The sequence below is a fragment of the Engystomops pustulosus genome, chromosome 8 (assembly GCF_040894005.1).
Source record: "Engystomops pustulosus chromosome 8, aEngPut4.maternal, whole genome shotgun sequence".
Taxonomy (NCBI): domain Eukaryota; kingdom Metazoa; phylum Chordata; class Amphibia; order Anura; family Leptodactylidae; genus Engystomops; species Engystomops pustulosus.
The window spans coordinates 72,968,546-72,989,972 of record NC_092418.1 but is presented as its reverse complement, the minus strand read 5'-3'; the positions used below and the strand labels follow the sequence as shown (position 1 = coordinate 72,989,972).

Below are 21,427 nucleotides of genomic sequence, written 5' to 3'. Positions count from 1 at the left end.
TATATAGGTGTAAAAAGGAATCTAGACCCTTCTTGAAGCTCTCCGCTGTCACTGCTGTGACCAGTGCCTGAGGCAGGCTATTCCCCAGATTGACAGTTCTCATAGTAAAAAAGCCCTGTCGCCTCCGGTGATTAAACCTTGTTTTCTCCAGACGGAGACAGTGCCCCCTCGTCTTTTGATTTGATTTAATCTGAAACAACTTACCACCATATTTTTTGTATGGACCATTCATATATTTATATAAATTAATCATGTCCCCTCGTAGTCGTCTCTTTTCCAGATAAATCTAAATCTAGTTTTTTTAAATCTTTCCTCATAACTAAGAACCTCCATACCCCATATCATTTTTGTGGCTCTACGTTGAACCCTCTCCAGCTCCAGGGCATCCTTTTTATGGACCGGTGCCCAGAACTGGACAGCATATTCCAGGTGTGGCCGAACCAGTGCCTTGTATAGTGGTAATATTACATCCCTATCACGAGAGTCCATACCACTTTTGATACATGACAAGATCCTACTAGCTTTAGAGGCAGCTGATTGACATTGCATGCTGTTATTCAATTTATGATCTACTAGTACCCCCAGGTCCTTCTCAACAAGGGACTCTCCCAGATTTACTCCCCTAAGGACATATTTTGCCTTTGGATTATTGGACCCCAGGTGCATAACCTTACATTTATCCACATTAAACCTCATTTGCCAAGTGGATGACCAAACATTCAGTTTGTCTAAGTCACCCTGCAGCCTATGAACATCCTCGTTGGACTGTATTACACTACACAGCTTGGTGTCATCTGCAAAAATAGACACAGTGCTATTCATTTCTACCTCCATATCATTAATAAATATATTAAATAGTAGTGGGCCAAGCACAGAACCCTGGGGTTCACCACTCATAACTGGTGACCATTCCGAGTAGGAATCATTGACCACAACTCTCTGGATACGATCCTTCAGCCAGTTTTCAATCCAATTGCAAATTATTTCTGCCAAACCAATAGCCCTAATTTTACCCATCAGGCGTCTATGAGGAACAGTGTCAAATGCTTTTGCAAAGTCCAAGAACACAATATCCACAGCTGCTCCTCCATCCAGGCATCTGCTCACCTCTTCATAGAAGCAGATAAGGTTAGTTTGACAACTTCTATTCTTAGTAAACCCATGCTGGTTATCACTTATTATTCTATTTGATGTCACATACTCCAGTATGTAGTCTTTTACTAACCCTTCCAATATTTTCCCCACAATGGAAGTTAAGCTTACAGGACTGTAATTGCCAGGCGAAGTTCTAGAGCCCTTTTTATATATTGGCACCACATTTGCCTTGCGCCAGTCACTTGGCACAACACCAAACATTACGGAATCCCTGACGATTTTAGACAGTGGTACAGCAATAACAGAACTGAGTTCTTTAAGAACTCTGGGGTGTAACCCATCTGGTCCAGGAGCTTTGTACACATTGATTTTATTGAGCTTAGATTGGATAATGCCTACATTCAGCCAGTCTACTATATTACAGGGTGCATGACCCGTACTGGCACCACCCAAGTCAGAAGTTCTCTCTTCTATTGTATAAACGGAGCTAAAAAACCTATTAAGTAACTCCGCCTTCTCTTGGTCTCCAGTCACCGATGCCCCATTTTCAGAATAAAGGGGTCCAACCTGTTCTGACCCATTTTTTTTGCATTGATATACCTAAAAAATTTCTTGGGATTTGTTTTGCTATCTTTAGCCACCTGTCTTTCATTTTGTATTTTGGCTGATTTGATTTCCTTTTTACAGATTTTGGTAATTTTTTTGTAAGTATTGAAAGCCTCTGGTGACCCGTCAGATTTATATTATACACTTATAAATGTACACTTTCATTTTATTTTTACTATTAACTCTGTGGCAGCCTCTACAAGGGTTTCCTAGCTCCCTGGAGTTGCCCATGAAGAGCCCTTCTACATCTTTTAATTTGTATAAATACCTAAAAGGAACACTTCTAGGCTAGTTCAGGCTAGTGTGATACATATATTTTTTGTAGTGTTGCTGTATATGTTCTTAGTGGAAGTTGATGCTGTACAAATTTCACTAAATACTTCACACATATTTGTAATAGTTACAGCTTGCAGTAAGACTGTGAAAGTACTGGCTGTATAGGTGTAAATTGCTCCTTTATTTTTCGGGATGTCATGGTGCCCATATCTTGTAGGTTAAGAATACTATATCATTCATGCATGTTGTTTCTTATTCCAGTACTTTCTTTGTTGTGCTTAGGCCTGAGCTAATGTTCTGCCACAATTATATACCAATATATTCCAAATCACTAAATAGATTGGTTCCTAGTATGGTTCCCAAGAGATTATCTCCTATCAAAGAGTTTAATGTGGAGTACTAAAACATAAGTTTAAATCATTTAAGAATAAAACAATACAAACAAAAGAATTATTTCCAAAACTTGTTCATAAATTGCTCCTTGTCTAGGCTGCGGATTAGGCACTACTGGAGCAGTGAACTTAGTTTTATTGTCTTTATAACAGCAGGGTCAATCACATCATAATTTACAAATTAGTGTCATATACAACAGAATCGGAACATCGGAATCAGAGTTTACCAATCCTGGTCCTCTGATTTCTTAAAATAGTCATCCAGCAGGAATATACTAGGTTAGCAGTGCTAGAGTGTTGTTTGTCTCTGACTAGTGTACATATAACCTGCCCAGTTAGCTAAGATATCTAGAGCATTGTATTTTTGGTCATTAATCTTCTGACCCCTAACAATACAATTACCCTTATCTTAGCTCATCACACCGGTGACCTAACTCACTGACCCTGACAGCTTAGACCTTATACATTTCTGTGACTTACTTCATGGCCATGTGGATCATATGGTAAAAGTTACACACATGCAACCTAAGGAAGGGTGCAGCATTTTTCTGCATCTCTTTTGCTAAATATACCATACTTGTGTCCCACTGTTGACTTGGAGCCGCCAGCATTCTTAGGGAACATCACTTTGAGGCACTACAAGCTGTTATCCGCTCAGCACATGTCCCCATTTACTATCTTTTAGTACTTAACATATGGTAAAAGGCGCCCTCCTGCACTGACCTTTATTACACTAATTTGGGATATTTGACTTAAGGGGAAAATTATGGAAAACTTGCTGCAGTGATATTATACAGATATTATACAAAGTAGGACATTAAGATACATGCAATGGTGATTTTCTTACCTCAAACTATTTATGGAAACAAAAGGCAACAACAGTCATCTGTAAGTTTTCCTCCCCCAAAAATGTCAATGTCTCAATAACTTGTAATGTTACAGTTACAGCTTGACAACGATGTCTCAGACAGTTCTATAAACCAAAGGTGGGAAGTATGTTATGAAAAGGGTTATAGTGTAAAAACTACGAATTTGCATTCAAAACACATATAAATCTTAAATACCAACCAAGGCTATAGAAACAATTAAAACTTTGCAAAAGTACACAAATAAGACCAGCATTGGGGTGGATTCAATTGACCGCCACCCTAAAAGCTCTGTACACGGGGGAAATAAAAAAGTTAGAGAATTTGGGGGGGGGGGGTGCAACTCTAAGTTCAATGATTACTTCCATCAAAAGACATCCTGCTTAAAGGGAACCTGTCACCAAGGACCTCATTTTCACTAAAGACAGGTTACAGAAGCCAATTACAGTTGCATTGTCAATACCTTTCTGTTTTCTCCAAGCATTTTCATTATAATATAACATATATAAAGTAATATAAAATTGTGTGTTACTTATTTTGAACCCTGACAGAATCCTCTATGTAGACCAAGGGGCTGTCTTTGGTTTGGATACATTTCAAAATACAACAAATGACGTTTCTGTGTTGCTCACTCCTCAGCTCTCAGCCCCCATGTCATGTGGAGTCTGTCAGGGTGAAAGGTAAGTTATAACACACAATTAAATTGTAATGCAATCTAAAATATTTTCAAGGCAGCTGTAATCGACTTCTGCAACCTAAAAAATGAGGTCCCTGGTGACAGGTTCCCTTTAAAGGCTTGCAATGAAGAGGTATTGTTGATCAAATATTACGTGTTTCACTCACAAGTCAAATATCCTTAACTGAGTCGTGGATACTGCACTTGTCTCAGTAAAATGGGGATATAAAGGAGATGTGACAAAACAGGTAATGGTGTGTCCCCTTGGGAGCAGCAGCCCTTTATCTACCTGATAAAATTGCACTATTGCACATTTGTAATGAAAATTTTAAGCTTCCAATTATAATTCCTCCTCCCGTGTTACACTCTGCAGTAACCACAACATGGCATTCATCGACAGCCAATGTCACTTCCCACGTAGGTGGGATGAATCTGTCCAGTTCCTTTTAACCAACCCAAGTAACACATTCAGTCATTGCTGTGTTTAAATGAACTGACAGATTGAGTCAGACAGAGTCATATTTGGCTGCTATGTAAATAGCAATACATATATATAGCCATGATATTTTTCATAAATTGTGTGATTCAGGATAAATCTGGACAAACAGTTGGACAAAACAACTGTTCCGTCATTTAGTACAATATTTTGGGCTAAGATGTTAAATAATAAAATACCTTTCAACCAGACATGCAAGGCAATTGGTGTACACTGAAAGGTTCTCATTACCTTCAGTAGTTTTACTCAAAGTTAATCACAAATTGGTGAAGACGCCAGGAGAAAAGGTCAATGTTATATCCAGGTTGTCAGCATGCTGCTATTCTGGTTCCAGTTACCGTCTTAACTGAACAAATCCCAACCCCTCCCGCTCTTGTTAATCAGTTCTTCTGCAGGTGGAGAGCATGTACCATCGCTCAGCATTGGCTGGATATATCCTACCATATGCACATACAGTTACGTTTTGTCCTGTTCTACCCCTAACCCCCTAAAAGTTAGAGGAGGAGTGAACATTGGCAGCAGCTAGTTATTGGCTGCCATTATGTTCAGGGTGTTTCCCCAGTGATATAACTGTCATGTGGACAGCGGAGGCTGGATATGGATGCAATACATTGCATCCGTCCTCCGTATACTATGAAAGCAACAACTCAGCGTATACGTTGCTCTGCAGCAAGAAGCAGGATGATCTGTGTTTCCTGCTGGATGTAATGTATGCTATACAGATAGTGACAAAAGGACGCCTCTGTCTGCCAGTATTTGTCAATGGATAACTTTCTACAGGAAATTTCCTGGTGTATATATGCTGAACGTATCCAAAAATCATGCTATGAGCTAAAACTGTACTCTGAGGGTGCATCTACACGTTCAGTTTTTCAGATGCAGTTTTTGATGCCCAAACCTGGAATGGAGTAAAAGTAGGAGGAGGAGCAGCACCTTTCAACTATTTGTCTAAACCCATTATCATCCATGCCTGCTTTTGGCATCAAAAACTGCACCTGAAAAACTGCATGTGTGAACGCACCCTTAAGCTATCTGATACATTTTGGCATAAGTTGAAATCCGTTCCTGGGTCAGAAACTTGCAGCTAATTTCCTAGCTATGCCACACCCTATCCCAGTGGTGGCGAACCTATGGCACGGGTGCCGGAGGTGGCACTCGGAGCCCTTTCTGTGGGCACCCAGGCCATCATCAGAGATTACTCCAGGTATCTTCCTACAGTCCCAGACAGTCCAGGACTTGCTGTGCACAGAGCTATTTTAAAGTGACAGCTCTACCTGGGACTACTGGAGGAGTGGGAAGGTATTGTGACTGAGCAGGGAGTATAAATCACAAATAAAATTTCTGTGTTGGCACTTTGCGATAAACAAGTGGGTCTTGGTTGTAGTTTGGGCACTCGGTCTCTAAAAGGTTCGCCATCACTGCTCTATCCATTCTACGCAAACTATCCAACATCTTCCAGGATGTGGACTTGATAACAGACATGAAGCTTTGTTTGCAGGAAGATGTATCTTTAGCTAAGAAATGTGTGCTTTGTTTTTAATGTATTGCTTTGTATCTTTGTATTTTAATTGCTGAAAAAAGTTGAGATTTACAGAAGTCATTGCATTTCTATTTGAAATGGTAAAACTGTTATGTTTTATAACCTTGTTTTAAATTTTACAAAATTATTTTCATGAATTGTAAATTGTTAATGAAATTCAAATTTACTGTTGTGTGCATCTAATTTTAGGTTAAGCTCAGAGCTGAATGGGAGGCTTTATTAGAAGCCTCCAATGTAGACAGGGGCAGATTAAGACTGCCATGGGGCTTGAGTTATAAAAAAAATGGTGAACCCACAAATGTATAACTTTTTTTCAACTTACCGTATATACTCGTGTATAAGCCGAGTTTTTCAGCACAAAAAATGTGCCGAAAAACGTCCCATCGTCTTATACACGAGTCACAACGAGTTAAAAAATACTTAAAAAATAATAAACTTTTATACTCACCCTCCGGTGGCCCCGATCTGCAGCGCTGCTCCCCCGATGTCCTCTTCTACAGCGCTGCTCCCCCGATGTCCTCTTCTGCAGCGCTGCTCCCCCGATGTCCTCTTCTGGCTTCCCGGCGCCTCTTCTGACTTCTGTACATCGCGCTGGGCGCCGCCACAGCAATGGCGGCGCCCAGCGCGATGTACAGAAGACGGGCGCGGAAGCCAGAAGAGGACCCGCGCGGACATCAGGGGAGCAGTGCTGCAGACCGGAGGGTGAGTATATAAGTTTATTATTTTTTTAATGCTGGGCTGGGCTGTATACTACTGGGGGCAGGCTGGGCTGTGCTGTATACTACTAGGGGCAAGCTGGGCTGTGCTGTATACAACTGGGGGCAAGCTGGGCAGTGCTGTATACAACTGGGGGCAAGCTGGGCAGTGCTGTATATTACTGGGGGCAAGCTGGGCAGTGCTGTATACTACTGGGGGCAAGCTGGGCAGTGCTGTATACTACTGGGGGCAAGCTGGGCAGTGCTGTATACTACTGGGGGCAAGCTGGGCAGTGCTGTATACTACTGGGGGCAAGCTGGGCAGTGCTGTATACTACTGGGGGCAGGCTGGGATGGCTGTATACTACTGGGGGCAGGCTGTATACTACTGGGGGCAGGCTGGCTATATACTGGGGGGGGGGTCTGTGACCAATCCATTTCCCACCCTCGGCTTATACTCGAGTCAATAGGTTTTCCCAATTTTTGGTGGTAAAATTAGGGTTCTCGACTTATACTCGGGTCGGCTTATACTCAAGTATATACGGTATTACTTAAATATATCATTAAAACAAAACAGCTCTGTGCTGCGTCACACAATCAGCTTCACAGTAATAGTAGCCCTGTGTAGTACTGCAGCATAAGAGTTGTAGTACTGTGAACTACCACATATGCAGGTTTATTGTAATAGCCCTTTCCAATGCCCATATTAGCAGTATAAAAGTAATAGTACTGAGCAAAGCCCATATACAGGCTGTCCCTGGGTTAGATTTAAAAATAGGAAAAACGGGCAGTATTCCCAGATTTCTGTGAAAATTCAGGTGAAAAATTTATTTCAAGATGGTGTAACACACCTTCCTCAGGCAAAAGGACCAACAAGTGCTAAGCATCTCTGGGAACTCTTTGGAACAGCATTTCAGGTGACTACCTTGTGAAACTCACGGGTGCTCCTGCGGCAACTCACCCGGGTCGTGGGTGTCTCTGTACCCCCTTTTCTCACCTCACCTGTCCGTGTTCCACTGGCTGGATCCTAAGGCACGCCCCTTAGGAGGTGGGGACGCGGGCGCTGGTGTTCTGACATTAAAAGGGACAACACGCAAATGATTGGCACGGGCCAGCTGCCCTTCCTGTTAAATTCCCAGCCCCTTCATGTGTCCCCTGCCAGATCTGCGTACCTTGTGCCCTAGAGAAAGCTGTTCCTTATGCCCTGTGCTCGTCTTGAGAATTCCCGTTGTGACCCAGGTTCCATTCCTGACTCCGTCCCTCTGCTGCCAGCCCTGACTTTCTGCTCTGCTAGTGACTACGATCCCATGCTGCCTGTCCCCAACTACTTTTCTGCTCTACGACTCCGTACTTCGCCTTGGCCAGGGGTGTATCTAGAATTTGCATGATCCCAGATCTAATCTTGTTATGGGTCTGCAGCAAAGGTACCTGGGACTCAAGATGTCACCATGAGAAAATAGAAAAATCAGTTTTTATGAGCTATTCTTAGGGTTTACTGATAGGCCTCATTGACCTAATTAGTGCAGAGCAGAGAAGAAGGTTTCAGGACCTTCTATAATTAGGTTTCAAAAGAGTTGTTAAACACGTATTCCCAGCTTAAACAGTGAAATGATGATATCTGCGGGTCCTACTTACCTCGGGTGTCTTCTTTCCAAGATAGAAGACACCCGCATGCTCATGCACTCTCCATTCAGCTCTATGGGAACACCGAGGAGCTGAGACAATACAATCTGGCTGCCATAGAGCTCAATATAAATTACGGTTATAGTTATCAATGATGTGAATACAGCAATGGCTGAACTCCTTCCATCCACCGGAAACCAGTAGGACATGGGATGTCACAGGAAGTCCTGAGTCCTGCTGCCCAGGTGTCTAGTGACTTGCAACTCCTGGTAAACGTTAACTGGCTAAGTATGATATGGGTGACCTTCTTAGGGTCTTCTACTTACTACGTTAAAGTTTAGTATATGTGGCCATCCCGCATTGGCAGAGACCTGCTCTGCTCATTGTATCAGCCTGGGAATCTGAAGCCGAGAGGGGCTTCGTTAACATAAATTTTGAAGTAGATTTTTAGAAGGAAAGACACGAAAGGTAACAAAGAAGGCAACGACAGTTTCTGTGCCTGGATCTATGAGTTTATCTATGCTTGATTATGATGGTAGATTTCCTCTAATGTGCTTAATATATTTATAAACAAATGTAGATATATTTTAAATAACCTTTCACACTTACAATTGGTGAGGAGGTATGTAATTATAATCCATATATAATAATTCTTGTAGCACGCGAAAGATTCCATATTACTTGTAGGAAAACAGATGATAAATAAATCATAACCACACACAGTGGTATCTGCACTTAAAAGCAATCAATGCTCTGTTTTTCTCTGCTTTCCTCCCTTCCGTGCCCATATACCATCCTTTCCCATTCTCTCTATACCAGAAGTAGCGCAGTGATGAACACAGCAGCCTGCCTCTCTTTCGATCTCTCTTTTTCTCTCCCTGTTTCCTCTCTTCTCTCTCGCTCTGTATCCATCATGCAGAACATAAGGCAAGCAGCCACAGAGGCCTTTTGTCGCCTGGGTAAGTGCCTCCATCCCCAGCCATACCATAGCATAGTATAAAGAGGATTTTAATCGTTGATGCAGAAAATGACTAATTAATCCATCTACTCTGTGTAGCGTGCAGCTTATGCATTGCCTTGTCAAAAAGGTGTGCAGAGTAGTATCACTACTAGGGTGAGGCACTAGGGTTATCACACTGTGTAAGCCGATTTAATGCATCACTTAACAGGTATGCTGCAGGCCTGGGGACACAGATAAGGGTTAAACAACTGGGACTGAAAACCTACTTTAGCATAATTGGTAGAAAATATTGCAGACATTTGCAATCTTTGCTGTTTTGCGCATATCTTAGAGGACACCGTAATATCCAGTTCAGTTAGAGTTCATTAGTAATTATAGCAATGTGATGATGTGTGTGTGCAGCATTATATCATGTAGCTCTGATAAATCGCCCATGGGGTAAGCAGGTCCCAGCTCTGCTGAAATGTGTGATGATTTCTGCACTTGCATTAAAGTCCTCAGGGGGCTGGAGAAAACCTGACAAACCTAATTCATGTCTCCAGGGTTCCTTGAGGTGACAGTAGTGTGTGTTCATCCATTAAATCTCATCAGCATCAGGACCACACAGTGTGTAGGTCTTTGTGTGGTTGAGTATAAAAGTGTCTCTCACATGTATAGTATGTTCACAAAATGGGAAGTATTATATTGTCTTACTATGTGTATTATATTCCCAACCAATTTACTGCATCCTATATCCACATACATGATCATAAGAATTAAGTGTCTTATATAAATAAAGATGTGGTCAGTATGCTGCTCCATTGACCTAACTTTTGGGGTGTTTGACAGAGATATAAAATCTTTAGTCAGGGGTGTAACTAGTAAAGAGGCAGGGCCCCATAGCAGACTTCTGCATGGGCCCCCCTACCCCCTCAGAAATATACATATTTGTATACTCTTACATTTATACTCTTATACACATTTATGCACTGATATATACGTATATGGACTGATGCCCACATAGGGGTGGTACATGGCAGGAATTGCAGATGAGAGATCCCTAGTCCTGTCCTTCTGCTTTCAGCTCCCCCCCCCCTCGACATTTCTTATCTGAGCTGCTGACTTATTCTGTGTACTATGGATGACGTGTACTGTTCTATGCATATTATGATGTACAATGTACAGCGTAGCATGCATATAATAGTCCACATCCTCCATATTGAAATATTGAATTGTGCACTGCCAGCATCACTCCCTCTCCCCTGGTATGTAAAATGGATTTTTTAATAAAAGAAAGTCTCTGAAGAGAAACACAACTGAACTTGGGTGAATGTTCCTCCTACTTCTTTTCCGCTGCGTATGAATTGGATGTTTTTTCTGAGGACTGAGCACCCCCCTAAGTAATTTACTGTTGTTAGCAATTCCTGCTTGTTTTTAGATAATTCAATAAGTAGTTTGTATTACACAACATGTTTATCCTTACTGATTTCCCCGGTAATGACCAGGGGACTTGCTGCTGCTTTAGTCGCGCATGCGTGGTTGCATTTCTCTCTGCAGCGCAGAAGCCCACGCTTTCCGGCCTGTGCACGCTCTGGCTACCTCCAACAGAGCCAATGGAGGAGCGGTGCATACTGTACATGCGCACATGCTGCTCCTTGGGAGGGGAGTGTCTTGGGACTTGAGGTCTTTGTGTGGTGGCCATTTTTTTTCTCTTTGTTCCATACTACCATGAATAAAAGGTAAAAATCCCTCAAAACTCAGTTCTTCCCTGAATAAAAAATGAAAATATCTCACTAAATGATAGTAGGAATTTCTGATTAGAATACTTAGATTATTTTAAGGTAGAACAATCTGACAACCTCTTTAAAGGGGTTATCCGGCTGTTAAAAATTACTTAGGGCTGGGGTGGGCTAGTTAACCCCTTAAGGACGCAGGGTTTTTCGGCTGATTTCTCGCTCTCCAACTTCAAAAATCCATAACTTTTTCATTTTTACGTGTACAGACCTGTGTGAGGGCTTATTTTGTGCGTAACAAATTTTACTTCCCCATGATGTTATTTATTTTAACATGTCGTGTACTGCGAAGCTGAAAAAAAATTCCAAATGTGGAAAAATTGAAAAAAACCTGCACGTGCGTCACTTTCTTGTGGGCTCAGTTTTTACGACTTTCACTCTTCGCTCCAAATAACATACCTACTTTATTCTCTGGTTCGGTGCGATCGCGGTGATACCAAATTTATATAGGTTTTATTGTGTTTTAATACATTTTCAAAAATTAAACGAATGTGTACAAAAAAGAAAAAAATTTTTTTGCCATCTTCTGACGCTAATAACTTTTTCATACTTTGGCGCACGGAGATGTGTGAGGGGTCATTTTTTGCGAAATGAGGCGACGTTTTCATTGCTACCATTTTGAGGTCTGTGCAACATTTTGATCATTTTTTATTTCATTTTTTATGTTATGTAAAAAGGTGTAAAAGTCGCATTTCGGACATTTGGGCGCCATTTCCCGCCACGGAGGTCACCGCCGGCCGTAACCGTTTTTATATTTTGATAGATCGGGCATTTTGGGACGTGGCGATACCTAATATGTCTGTGATTTTTACTGTTTGTTATGTTTTATATCCGTTCTAGGGAAAGGGGTTGATTTGAACTTTTAATATTTTATTAATTTTTTTTATTTTTTAAACTTTTTTTTTTATTTTTTTTTTTCACTATTTTTTAGACCATCTAGGGTACATTAACCCTAGATGGTCAGATCGCTCCTACCATATACTGCAATACTACAGTATTGCAATATATGGCATTTTTGCAGGTCATACATTACAATGAGCCACTGGCTCATTGTAACGAACCTGCATAAACCATGTAGCCTCGTGTCAAAAGAAGACCCGAGGCTACCATGGTAACCGATCGCCGCCCCCCGATGACGTTCGGGGGCGTGGCGATTGAAAAAAAGATGGCGGCGCCCGCGCGCCGCCGTCTTTTAAACACCGCCGGCGACTTTGCCGGCGGCGTTTAGAGGGTTAATAGCCGCGATCGGTGCAAGCACCGACCGCGGTTATTAGCGGTGGGGGTTTTGTGCAAAATGCAAAAACCCCCACCTCTGTATGAAGAGGACTCAGCCCGTGAGCCCTCTTCATACATCCCTTATACCTCTGCGCCGTAGAGCTACGGCGCAGAGCGTTAAGGGGTTAAACATAATAAACATCTACTTACCTTGTCCGGCGCTGCCGATGTCCCGCGGTCCCTTCAATCCGTGCCCCTGTTTGTTTACAACCTATGGAAACTTGCAAGTGTGTGACCTGGGGACTACTTGAATCTTGTATCAGTTTTTGTAAGCCCAAATGAGCAATGGATACTACAGTAAAACAGAATAGTGGAAAGTTTTGTATATTTACAGGTTTTTGGACCAATTCCTGGATTAAGCTGTCAAATGATATATAATAGTGGCAGATTTAGAAGGACATCATTGGGATCCTGTCACTGTCTGGGAAAAGATGGTGGTGACGGTTAGTGGGCCTAAATCTTCATGACAGGTTTCTTGTAAGTCGATGAATATATGGGAAGGGATCACAGAGGGTTAACTGCGGCAAGTAGAATTGCTATGACTAAAACCCACAGTGTAATGTTAGCTGGGCTGAGGGTTTTCAAATCCATATAATCTCTGTTATTACTGCAGGTTTCACCCATGCAGGGGCGGATTAAGACTGCCATGGGCCCTGGGATGTATGAATATTATTGCCCCTACAAGTCTGGAGTCACTTCCTACATAAGGTACTAGAATCAGCTTCTAGGTGAATGGAGGAAGTATCTCTTCTACCTGATTTCAATCTGCAGTTTCAGGACCTTCAAAGGTTCTGAAACGGCTCTTGTGTACATGTGTATTGAGAGGAGGAACAGATGTACAGGTATGAGGACTTCATGGGTGAAGGTCCTTCTTAGTATCAAATTGTTGTGGCCATGAGCCCCCTGGTTACCTCCCACACTCCAAAACATACTGGTAGGTTGATTAGATTGTGAGCCCCATGGGGACAAGGACTGATTCGGCAAGTTCTTTGTAGCGCTGCAGAATATGTTAGCGCTGTATAAATAAAGGAATTATTATTATGTCTTTCCATGTTTGCAATGCAGCAGTTGAAGGCTGTGAGGGACCTGCCTTCTTCATGTCTGCAGAGTAATACAGTATAATATCAGTAATTTATGAAAATCCCATACACACATTGCAAAAATGATCTGCAGCAGAAATGATAAGATAAAATAATCCTTTATTAGTCCCACAGTGGGGAAATTCACAGCGTTACAGCAGCAGAGAGAGAGAGTACAGTACAAGCAATGACAGAAAAATTTTATTAGGAATAAATGAACAAAAAGAAAGAAAAAGTGATTTAAAAAAAGTGGACAAACAATGACCGGCAGTTTGGTATTCAGTCTGTGGATTGGACCTGCAGGGACTGGTTATGTGCTGAGCACAGGTTACTTTGGTTTGGGCCGTGTTGGTTGAACAGCCTGATTGCAGTGGGTGGAATGACTTTCGATAACCGTCCCTCCCCTCACACTTGGGTAAAGCAGTCGGTCAGTGAAGGTGCTACCCAATGCCACCACAACCACTGCAGATTTATGATAGAGCAGTAATCCCTCTTCTGCAGCATAAAACGCAACGGTTTATGATGGTTGTAAAATGGCTTCAGAAGTACTGCTGGGGAGGGGGAATTCAACAGTCCATCAGCTAACATTGGTTTTTGACTGCCTATTTGCATCGGTTTGGCATCCATTTTTAATATATCCACATGAACTATTTTCTATGAGTGTTCAATGATTAACAGTTCAGACTAGAAGATGCAAAGGCTTTTATTGGGACAGAAGCATGGACCACTGCATTGGACATTGATGTACAGTTCAAAATTGATCAGTTAAAAATTATTGCATTTAGTGCCGCATAAATCTGCTACCACTGGTGATCCCCAGAGAAGACAAATTGGGGCATATTTATTAAGCTGTCTGGAAGTCATAATATTTCTAGTTGCCCATGGCAACCAATCACAGCTCCCCTTTAAAATATTCATGACCACTGGTAAAATGAAAGCTGAGCTGTGATTGGTTGCCATGGGGAACTAGAAATATTATGACTTCCAGACAGCTTGATAAATCTGCCCCATTTTCTTTTGCTCCCTGCTCCACACTGCAGCTTCTTCTCTCCCTCGCTGATTGTATGGGCTGGCATCAGGACATCGAGCAGAGCAGGAAAGGACCTGCGAGCAGTACAGTAAGTACTTACCACTTCCAGGTACTCTCCTGTTGCTGTTCTTTTAAGTATGGAGCCAGGGGAGAAAACCCAGCAGCACTGAGGACTTCTCAGCTGCACTCACCGTTACCCAGCATTGACTGTCAGCAATGTGTTGTACTCAAATCATGGCTTGGCAGGCCCCATGTGTCCTGTCGGCATGGTATGTGACCCCTTTTCTAGGCTTTTAGTTGAGATGAATGTGGCTGCACTTTATGAAACAATGAGGAATAAGGCAATGGGAATGAATACCTGCATCTCGGCAATGATAGAGTGTCCAGGAAAGCAGGACTGTGGAGTCGGTGACCATTTTGGTGGAGCTGGAGTCGAAGTTAGGGAAATTGAGAAGTCTGAAGTTTGTCTTAGTGACTCTACTGCCCTGTATTTCAAACGCATCAGGCAAAATGTATGTGTTTCCAATACTTTTTGAAGGTATCCTTTGCGTAGTTTGCGGTTGTGAATAGATGGAGTGGCCAGAAAGCACCCATGACCCAGTTATGATACAGCCGACTGCATCAATTAAGGAATTATGACAATATTTATTAACGAAAATATTATTTTCTGCCAGTTTCATATTCATGTTACCAGTTCATTTTGATGTACTATTTTGTTTCTAGTTGAACATTAAGCATGTGTAAATATGTATTTGATGTTTTTCGTAAAGAGAACCTGTCACCTCTAAAAACTGTGGGGCACATTTACCTACCTGTCCGGAGGAGTTCCCGAAAGAGCATTGTCCGTGTATAATGCACTGTGCTGCAATTCACTAAGACCACTGCGCCCAATATCCTGCATGTGTGCATGTAAGTGCATTGGTTGCAACACAATTTTATTCTTAAATTCCGCGTTCAGTCTGAATCAGTCGGATCGTCCGACACCCCCCCCCTCGATTTCTGTCACATGAAAGCCGGCACTACTCCGCCAAAATCCGATCGCGTGTGGCACAATCCCCTTCTAAATACCTGTCCCAGCGGCACAAATCCCAAATACCATGAAGAGTCCGAAGGAAATGCGATCCGCGGTCCCTTAGTAAATAAGCCCCTATATTTTCACATGAAAAATCATGTGCTCCAAGGTAAACTCCAATTTAACTTCACTTAAAGAGGACCTGTAACCACTAAAAGCTGCACTAGGAGCTCCTTACTAAAGTTAGAAGCTCCTAGTGCTACAGCATATGCCACAGTCTTACATTGCTATCGTTATCGGAAACCTCCGTAACACTAACAAACACTGCCGCACTGTACAATTGAAAACGCTGTAAGCAGTCGGGCGTATTCATCAGGCACTGCCTCTCGCCCAGACTGCCCTCCTACTCCATAGGCCTATGGTGACTGCCGAACTTCACGCAGCAGTCATCGCCCCTAATCCCGTCCCCTCATGAATACACCCGACCACTTACAGCACGGTCCAGCGTTTTCAATTGTACAGCGCTGCAGTGTTTGTTGGTGTTATCTGAGTTTTCCGATAATGCTAGCAGTGTAACACTGCGGCATATGCTGTAGCACTAGGAGCTGCTTACTTTAGTACTTTATAGGTTACAGGTCCTCTTTAAGTGATTTATAGTGGAGTTTACGTTACATGATTTTTTATGTGAAAATACATATACAAAAAAACTATTTGGCAAAAACTCACTAGAGCTGAAAACCTCCACAAAAACATGTAATATTAAAAGTATGCCACTTAATGATTTATTATTACAAAAAAGGATGTCTGAAATAATCTGCATGGGACATAGATATGTCAAGGCGGTTAACCGACTGCGTTATACAGAACCAACATACAAAATTGAAATTTTACCAAATTTTACCCACAAGCTTTCTAGGGCTAAAAACATATATGACCTTGCTTTGACTGTGTGGTGACCAGCGTTCACAAACTAAACACTGCGCCATGGACGTAAGAGCACCAAATTCGCGATTACAGGCAGGGAAGAAGGGATTCCTCACATCACAAATAACTGTGATACTCGGAGTCCTCAGCACTATGGTCCATGAATTCCTGCCACTGCACAGTCAGTGGTTCAAGAACAAAGCCCGGTCATGTGTTTTTAGCCCAAAGCCAAGATTGCTAATTGACCTGGGTTACAGATGGTTTTTGCAGAGCTGGTTTTCACACAAACCCATTGCTGAATTTCTAGGATGGAAATGAAGTAGCAGAGTCACCCTGTATGGATGTACCAAGTGTGTTAATTAGAAAAACCTTGCCTCCAGTATCCATGATTCTGCTGTTTGTGGTAGACTGTATGATGTGCCCACAGTGGGACTAATTTACTAAGGGTCTGCGGATGCACTTTCGTTGGACTTTCCGACTTTTTCGTGTTTGCACGGCTGTCACAGGTATTTAACAGGGGATTGTGTCGCACGCGGTAAGTAAATGTACCCCAGTAACTGATGTTCCTCTACAATACATCAAAATAAAAATTCCTTGCTGGCGAGTATTAGAGCACTAAACAAATCAGCAGACTCCGGGTATAAAATATAAAAGGATCTGTAGATACGCCTTTTACTAACCAGAGCTTTACAGCTATTTTCTTTCATTTCCTAACCACAGTGTATGTAACATATATTGTTCCATAAAACTGAAGTGTAGATAAGATTATCTTTGCAGGCAGATGGTTTGTTTCTGTGAAAGTTGTATCAGTTTTGCTTCGAGTCTTTTTAACTGATGAATATGAATAATAACAAAAACCTGTAAAAATACAACTTGACAACTTAGGGTTCATTCAGATGGGCTTTCTGTTGCCTGTTCGTAAAATCTGCAGAGGTGCGTGTCATCAATTTTTTTTACACCAGCAAAAAAAACACAGATGGGCTTCGAATCTACTTCCTAGCCCAGTCAGTTACATTTGAGAATAATTGACTGTATGTGGATTTTATCCAACTGGTTCCATTTATTTTGTGGATTCCTTGACTTCTATGGAGGGCTTCGCGCTGCTTTGTGACACACTTTAATCTGACATTTCACGTTCTTCAATGGGAAAACGGCTTAGACAGGTATTAAAGTAGTGGGTGCGTTGCGATTATGTCGCACATGACCCTTTCTTTTGGTGCAGCTGAATTCGACTGATTCGGACTGAATGCAGGATTTAACTTTCAAATTGTGTTGCAAGCCCTAGCCCTAACAGGCACCACTAAAAGGATGGTGAACTCAGGTGTCGGACCTGAGCGGGGATATCGGGCGCACAATCTTAGTGAATCGCGGTACAGCGCATTATCGTCAGACAATGCACTTTGGACTCCGGTGACTGGGTAAGTAAATGTGTCCCAATGTGACATGTGAAGAGACCCAGAGAAAGCAATGGATCCATCCGAAAAAAGAAATTGATAGCATATGGATGTCATGAATTAGCCCTTTAATATATCCAATATATCAGATATTCTGGGACTAACATAAGGAAGTGTTGATAATTACTGACTAAGGGGAGACCTCATTGTCACGGGTGCTCCTGCGACCCAGCCCCCAGCTCCCCGCTCTGTTGTTTTACCTCTCCACGCTCCTGCTTTGCTACCGCTAATTGGTGCTTTCCAGGAATTCTATGAAAGCCGGCCTCTCCTAGCATTCCCCAACGGATCTTTGTGTTATATGCTTTGGAAAAAAAAGCTTGTGGCGTGGCCTAGTGTCTGTCTGCTGATTTCCTGTTGTGACCCCGGTTCCGTTCCTGACTTTGACTCCGTGCTGCCTTTCTCGACCTCTTGCCTGTCCCTGACTACGATTCTGCCTCACGACTTTGTACCATGCCTTGGCAACCACTGCAGGCAAAGTCGCGTCCGTGGAGTGACCTGGTGTTACCTTGCCACAGCAAGTCCATCCCACTTTGCGGTGGGCTCTGGTGAAAACCAGGTGCCACTTAGACTCCACTCCCAGCTGTCGACTTCGTCCGCGGTGGTACAGAGGATCCACTATTGAACAGGGGGCCTGGATGCCTTTCTGGAGAGCAATAATATCACATCATATGGGAATACAACTGTTTATTGGTAGTTTCTGTTGATCCAGGGAGTTATTCTGACTGCCATATTAGGGGTCAGGAAGGATTTTTTCCCCAGATTTGGGCCAATTGGCATCAGCCTTGCAGAGTTTTTGCCTTCTTCAAGATCAATGCAGTATGATGTATAGGTTGGACTTGATGAACTGATGTCTTTTTCTAAGCTTTTTTACTATGATTTGTTATACAGAACTGGGCTGCCTGTTGTGTCTGTACCACATTATTATGTGTTTTATACACTTTTTTCCCCTGCTCAATGTGTCCTGATTAGTTAGAAAATATATTACAAAATGTGGGTGTAGGTTAGGATGCTACAATCTATGCCAAAATTATCTAAAATTTCTAGTGTCACATTTTGGGTTAGGCTACCTGCATACTGTTCTTGGGCCACAAACAACAGTGATACCCCCTGAGGAAGCGTTAATTGCTTCCTAAGTTTTGGGGCGTCCTATTCTGGCTGTCTGGGGTACGATAATGCGTAAGACACTTGTCTCCTTAACTCCTTATTTATTTGTGCTGTGGGTGTAATGTATGCTCACATGTTAAACTATATAATGTGGATATATGGGCTGGCAATGCAATTGTAGTGATGTAACTTAAATTTTACTTCTCAGAAGTAAAAATTCAGCATTTCACAGATGTAAGTCCAACCTGTCTCAGTCCTGGTGTACACAATTTCAGTTGCCTTTAGACCCGACCCTGTAACTTCTGACTTAGGGTCTGGGGAAAACATCTTGCTTTTCTGTCTGACGGTGCATGGGCTGAGCTACTCTCTGCCTCTAGCCACTCCCCCCTGCAGTCCAGGACGGAGCTCACTCACTTTCTGCTGGTAGCAGCATGAGGAGAACTACAAGCTACAGGCAGATAAGTTCTTTATCCAGGGAATGGGAGGGGGCTGTTTACAAAAAGAAAGATGTACTGACCTCCCAGCGCCCTTCATATGTCCCATGCTGCTGTCGCTCAAACATCAAACAGTGGAAGCAACGCTGTATTCAGCTTGATTGATCCAAGATTGATCAAGATTATACATACTGTATAGAACATATTATTCTCTCAACCTATTATTCAAAGCAGGCATAAAGGAGAATTCGAAATGTAACAGATGTGCACAGGAGGGGGCAGATATAGGTCATATAATGTGAAATCTTTTGGACTGGGCTCTTCTTTAGTCCTGAAATGGCAGTTTTGGGTATGATTCCCAATGTAAAAGTCCCTAGAGACAGATGGGAATTAATACATAAATTATTATTTGTAGCAAGGTTGATATGAACCTTGCAAAATAAAGAATTTTTTTTGTAAAGAGAGTTTTAATTTTTGTAAATGTATGAAAACTTTATAAAACCTATACAAATTTTGTATCCCTGTGATCGTAATGACCCAAAGAATGATGTAGACATGTCATTTGGAGCGCACAGTGAAAGCTGTAAAATCCATGTCCACAAGAATACTGTGCAAATGTGTTTTTTGGGGGTATACCTAACATGTTTTTGATTTTTGTTTATTTAGTTTTATATCAGTTCTAGGCAAAGGGCAGTGATTTGTATTTTTAGGTTTAAATTTTTTTTTTTAGACCCTCTAGTACTTTAACCCGAGACAGCCTGATCGTTCCTACCTTATAGTGCAATACTACTGTATTGCTGTATATGGCTTTTTTACACATGATTCATTACGATGTGCCACTAGCCTGAGCCTCCTGATAGATTGGGGACAGGGGCACCATCATATGCTGACGCACTTAGTCCCATCCTATGATTAATTTGCCCCCTTGTGTTTTGCATTGTAAATTATTATTATTAATGATTAACAAGCAAAAAAAAAAAAAAAGTTAATATGTTCCATATGCATTTCTTTGAGATAAAACACATATGCACTCTGGAGTGTGTTCTGATAAATGCATTTGCAATGCATTGTACTTAGGCTACATTTACACAAACGTATACCAGCCGGGCCGTAGCTGGGCGGGCATACCTCCTGTGCCATGGATCGGAGGAGGAGTGACTCCTCCCCTCTCCATAGAGATGCACGGCATATGGGCCATACACACGGGGAAAGATAGGACATATCCTATGGGACAGAATTACTATCCTTCCCATTGAAAATAGTATAATGAATTTAATATTATCTAATAATCTTAGTTCCCATGGTGTTGCGTTCAGCAGAACCACTTACACTGTACTTTGCATTATACATGGTACCAGAACCAGCAGCCTAGTTTGGCAAGAAAATGATCAACTAGATCAGTGCCGTGTACAGAAAATGAGCAGAAAAAATCTGGACTCACGGTCGCTGCTAACAATTCCAAGTTCTTCCTTGAGTAAATGTATCCAGAAAGTGTTGTTAGCAATGCTGCAGTCAATCCAAAAAAGCCAATGGGGCACATTTACTTACCCGGCCCATTCGCGATCCAGCGGCGCGTTCTCTGCACAGGATTCGGGTCCGGCTGGGATTTAAGATTGTAGTTCCTCCGCCGTCCACCAGGTGGCGCTGCAGCGCCGAAAATAATCTTAACGCCCCGGAATGCACCATCCCATAGAAGGTGAAGGTGAGCGCTCCCCAAGCGACACATTTTCGGTTTTTAAATGCGGCGGTTTTTCCGAATACGTCGGGTTTTCGTTCGGCCACGCCCCCCGATTTCTGTCGCGCGCATGCCGGCCCCGATGCGCCACAATCCGATCGCGTGCGCCAAAAACCCGGGGCAATTCATGTACAAGCGGCGCAAATCGGAAATATTCGGGTAACACGTCGGGAAAACGCGAATCGGGCCCTTAGTAAATGACCCCCAATGTATCTCTTTGTTAAATTGTTGTTTTTTGGCTGCTCATGTGGGATTACAGCTTTAATACAAACTGGGAATAAATTGAACTGAACGATCTGTAGAAATCCAATATAATACTGCACCACCGAGGAGATAAATAAGCCTTCTGTCTTTTCCATGGGCTCTTCTATTTTCAGTGCTG

General features: G+C 42.3%; 1 protein-coding gene across 2 annotated transcripts in view; it reads left to right on the top strand.

Moving 5' to 3' along the window:
• Positions 1-9,067: 9,067 nt before the first annotated feature.
• CDK15 (cyclin dependent kinase 15) overlaps positions 9,068-21,427 on the top strand; it is a 101,980-nt gene continuing 89,620 nt past the window's right edge. For both annotated transcript variants that reach the window (XM_072121213.1, XM_072121216.1), the window contains exon 1: positions 9,068-9,224. In XM_072121213.1, the coding sequence (XP_071977314.1) occupies positions 9,098-9,224 (127 nt within the window). In that variant the 5' untranslated portion in view covers positions 9,068-9,097. The remainder of the gene's footprint in view (positions 9,225-21,427) is intronic.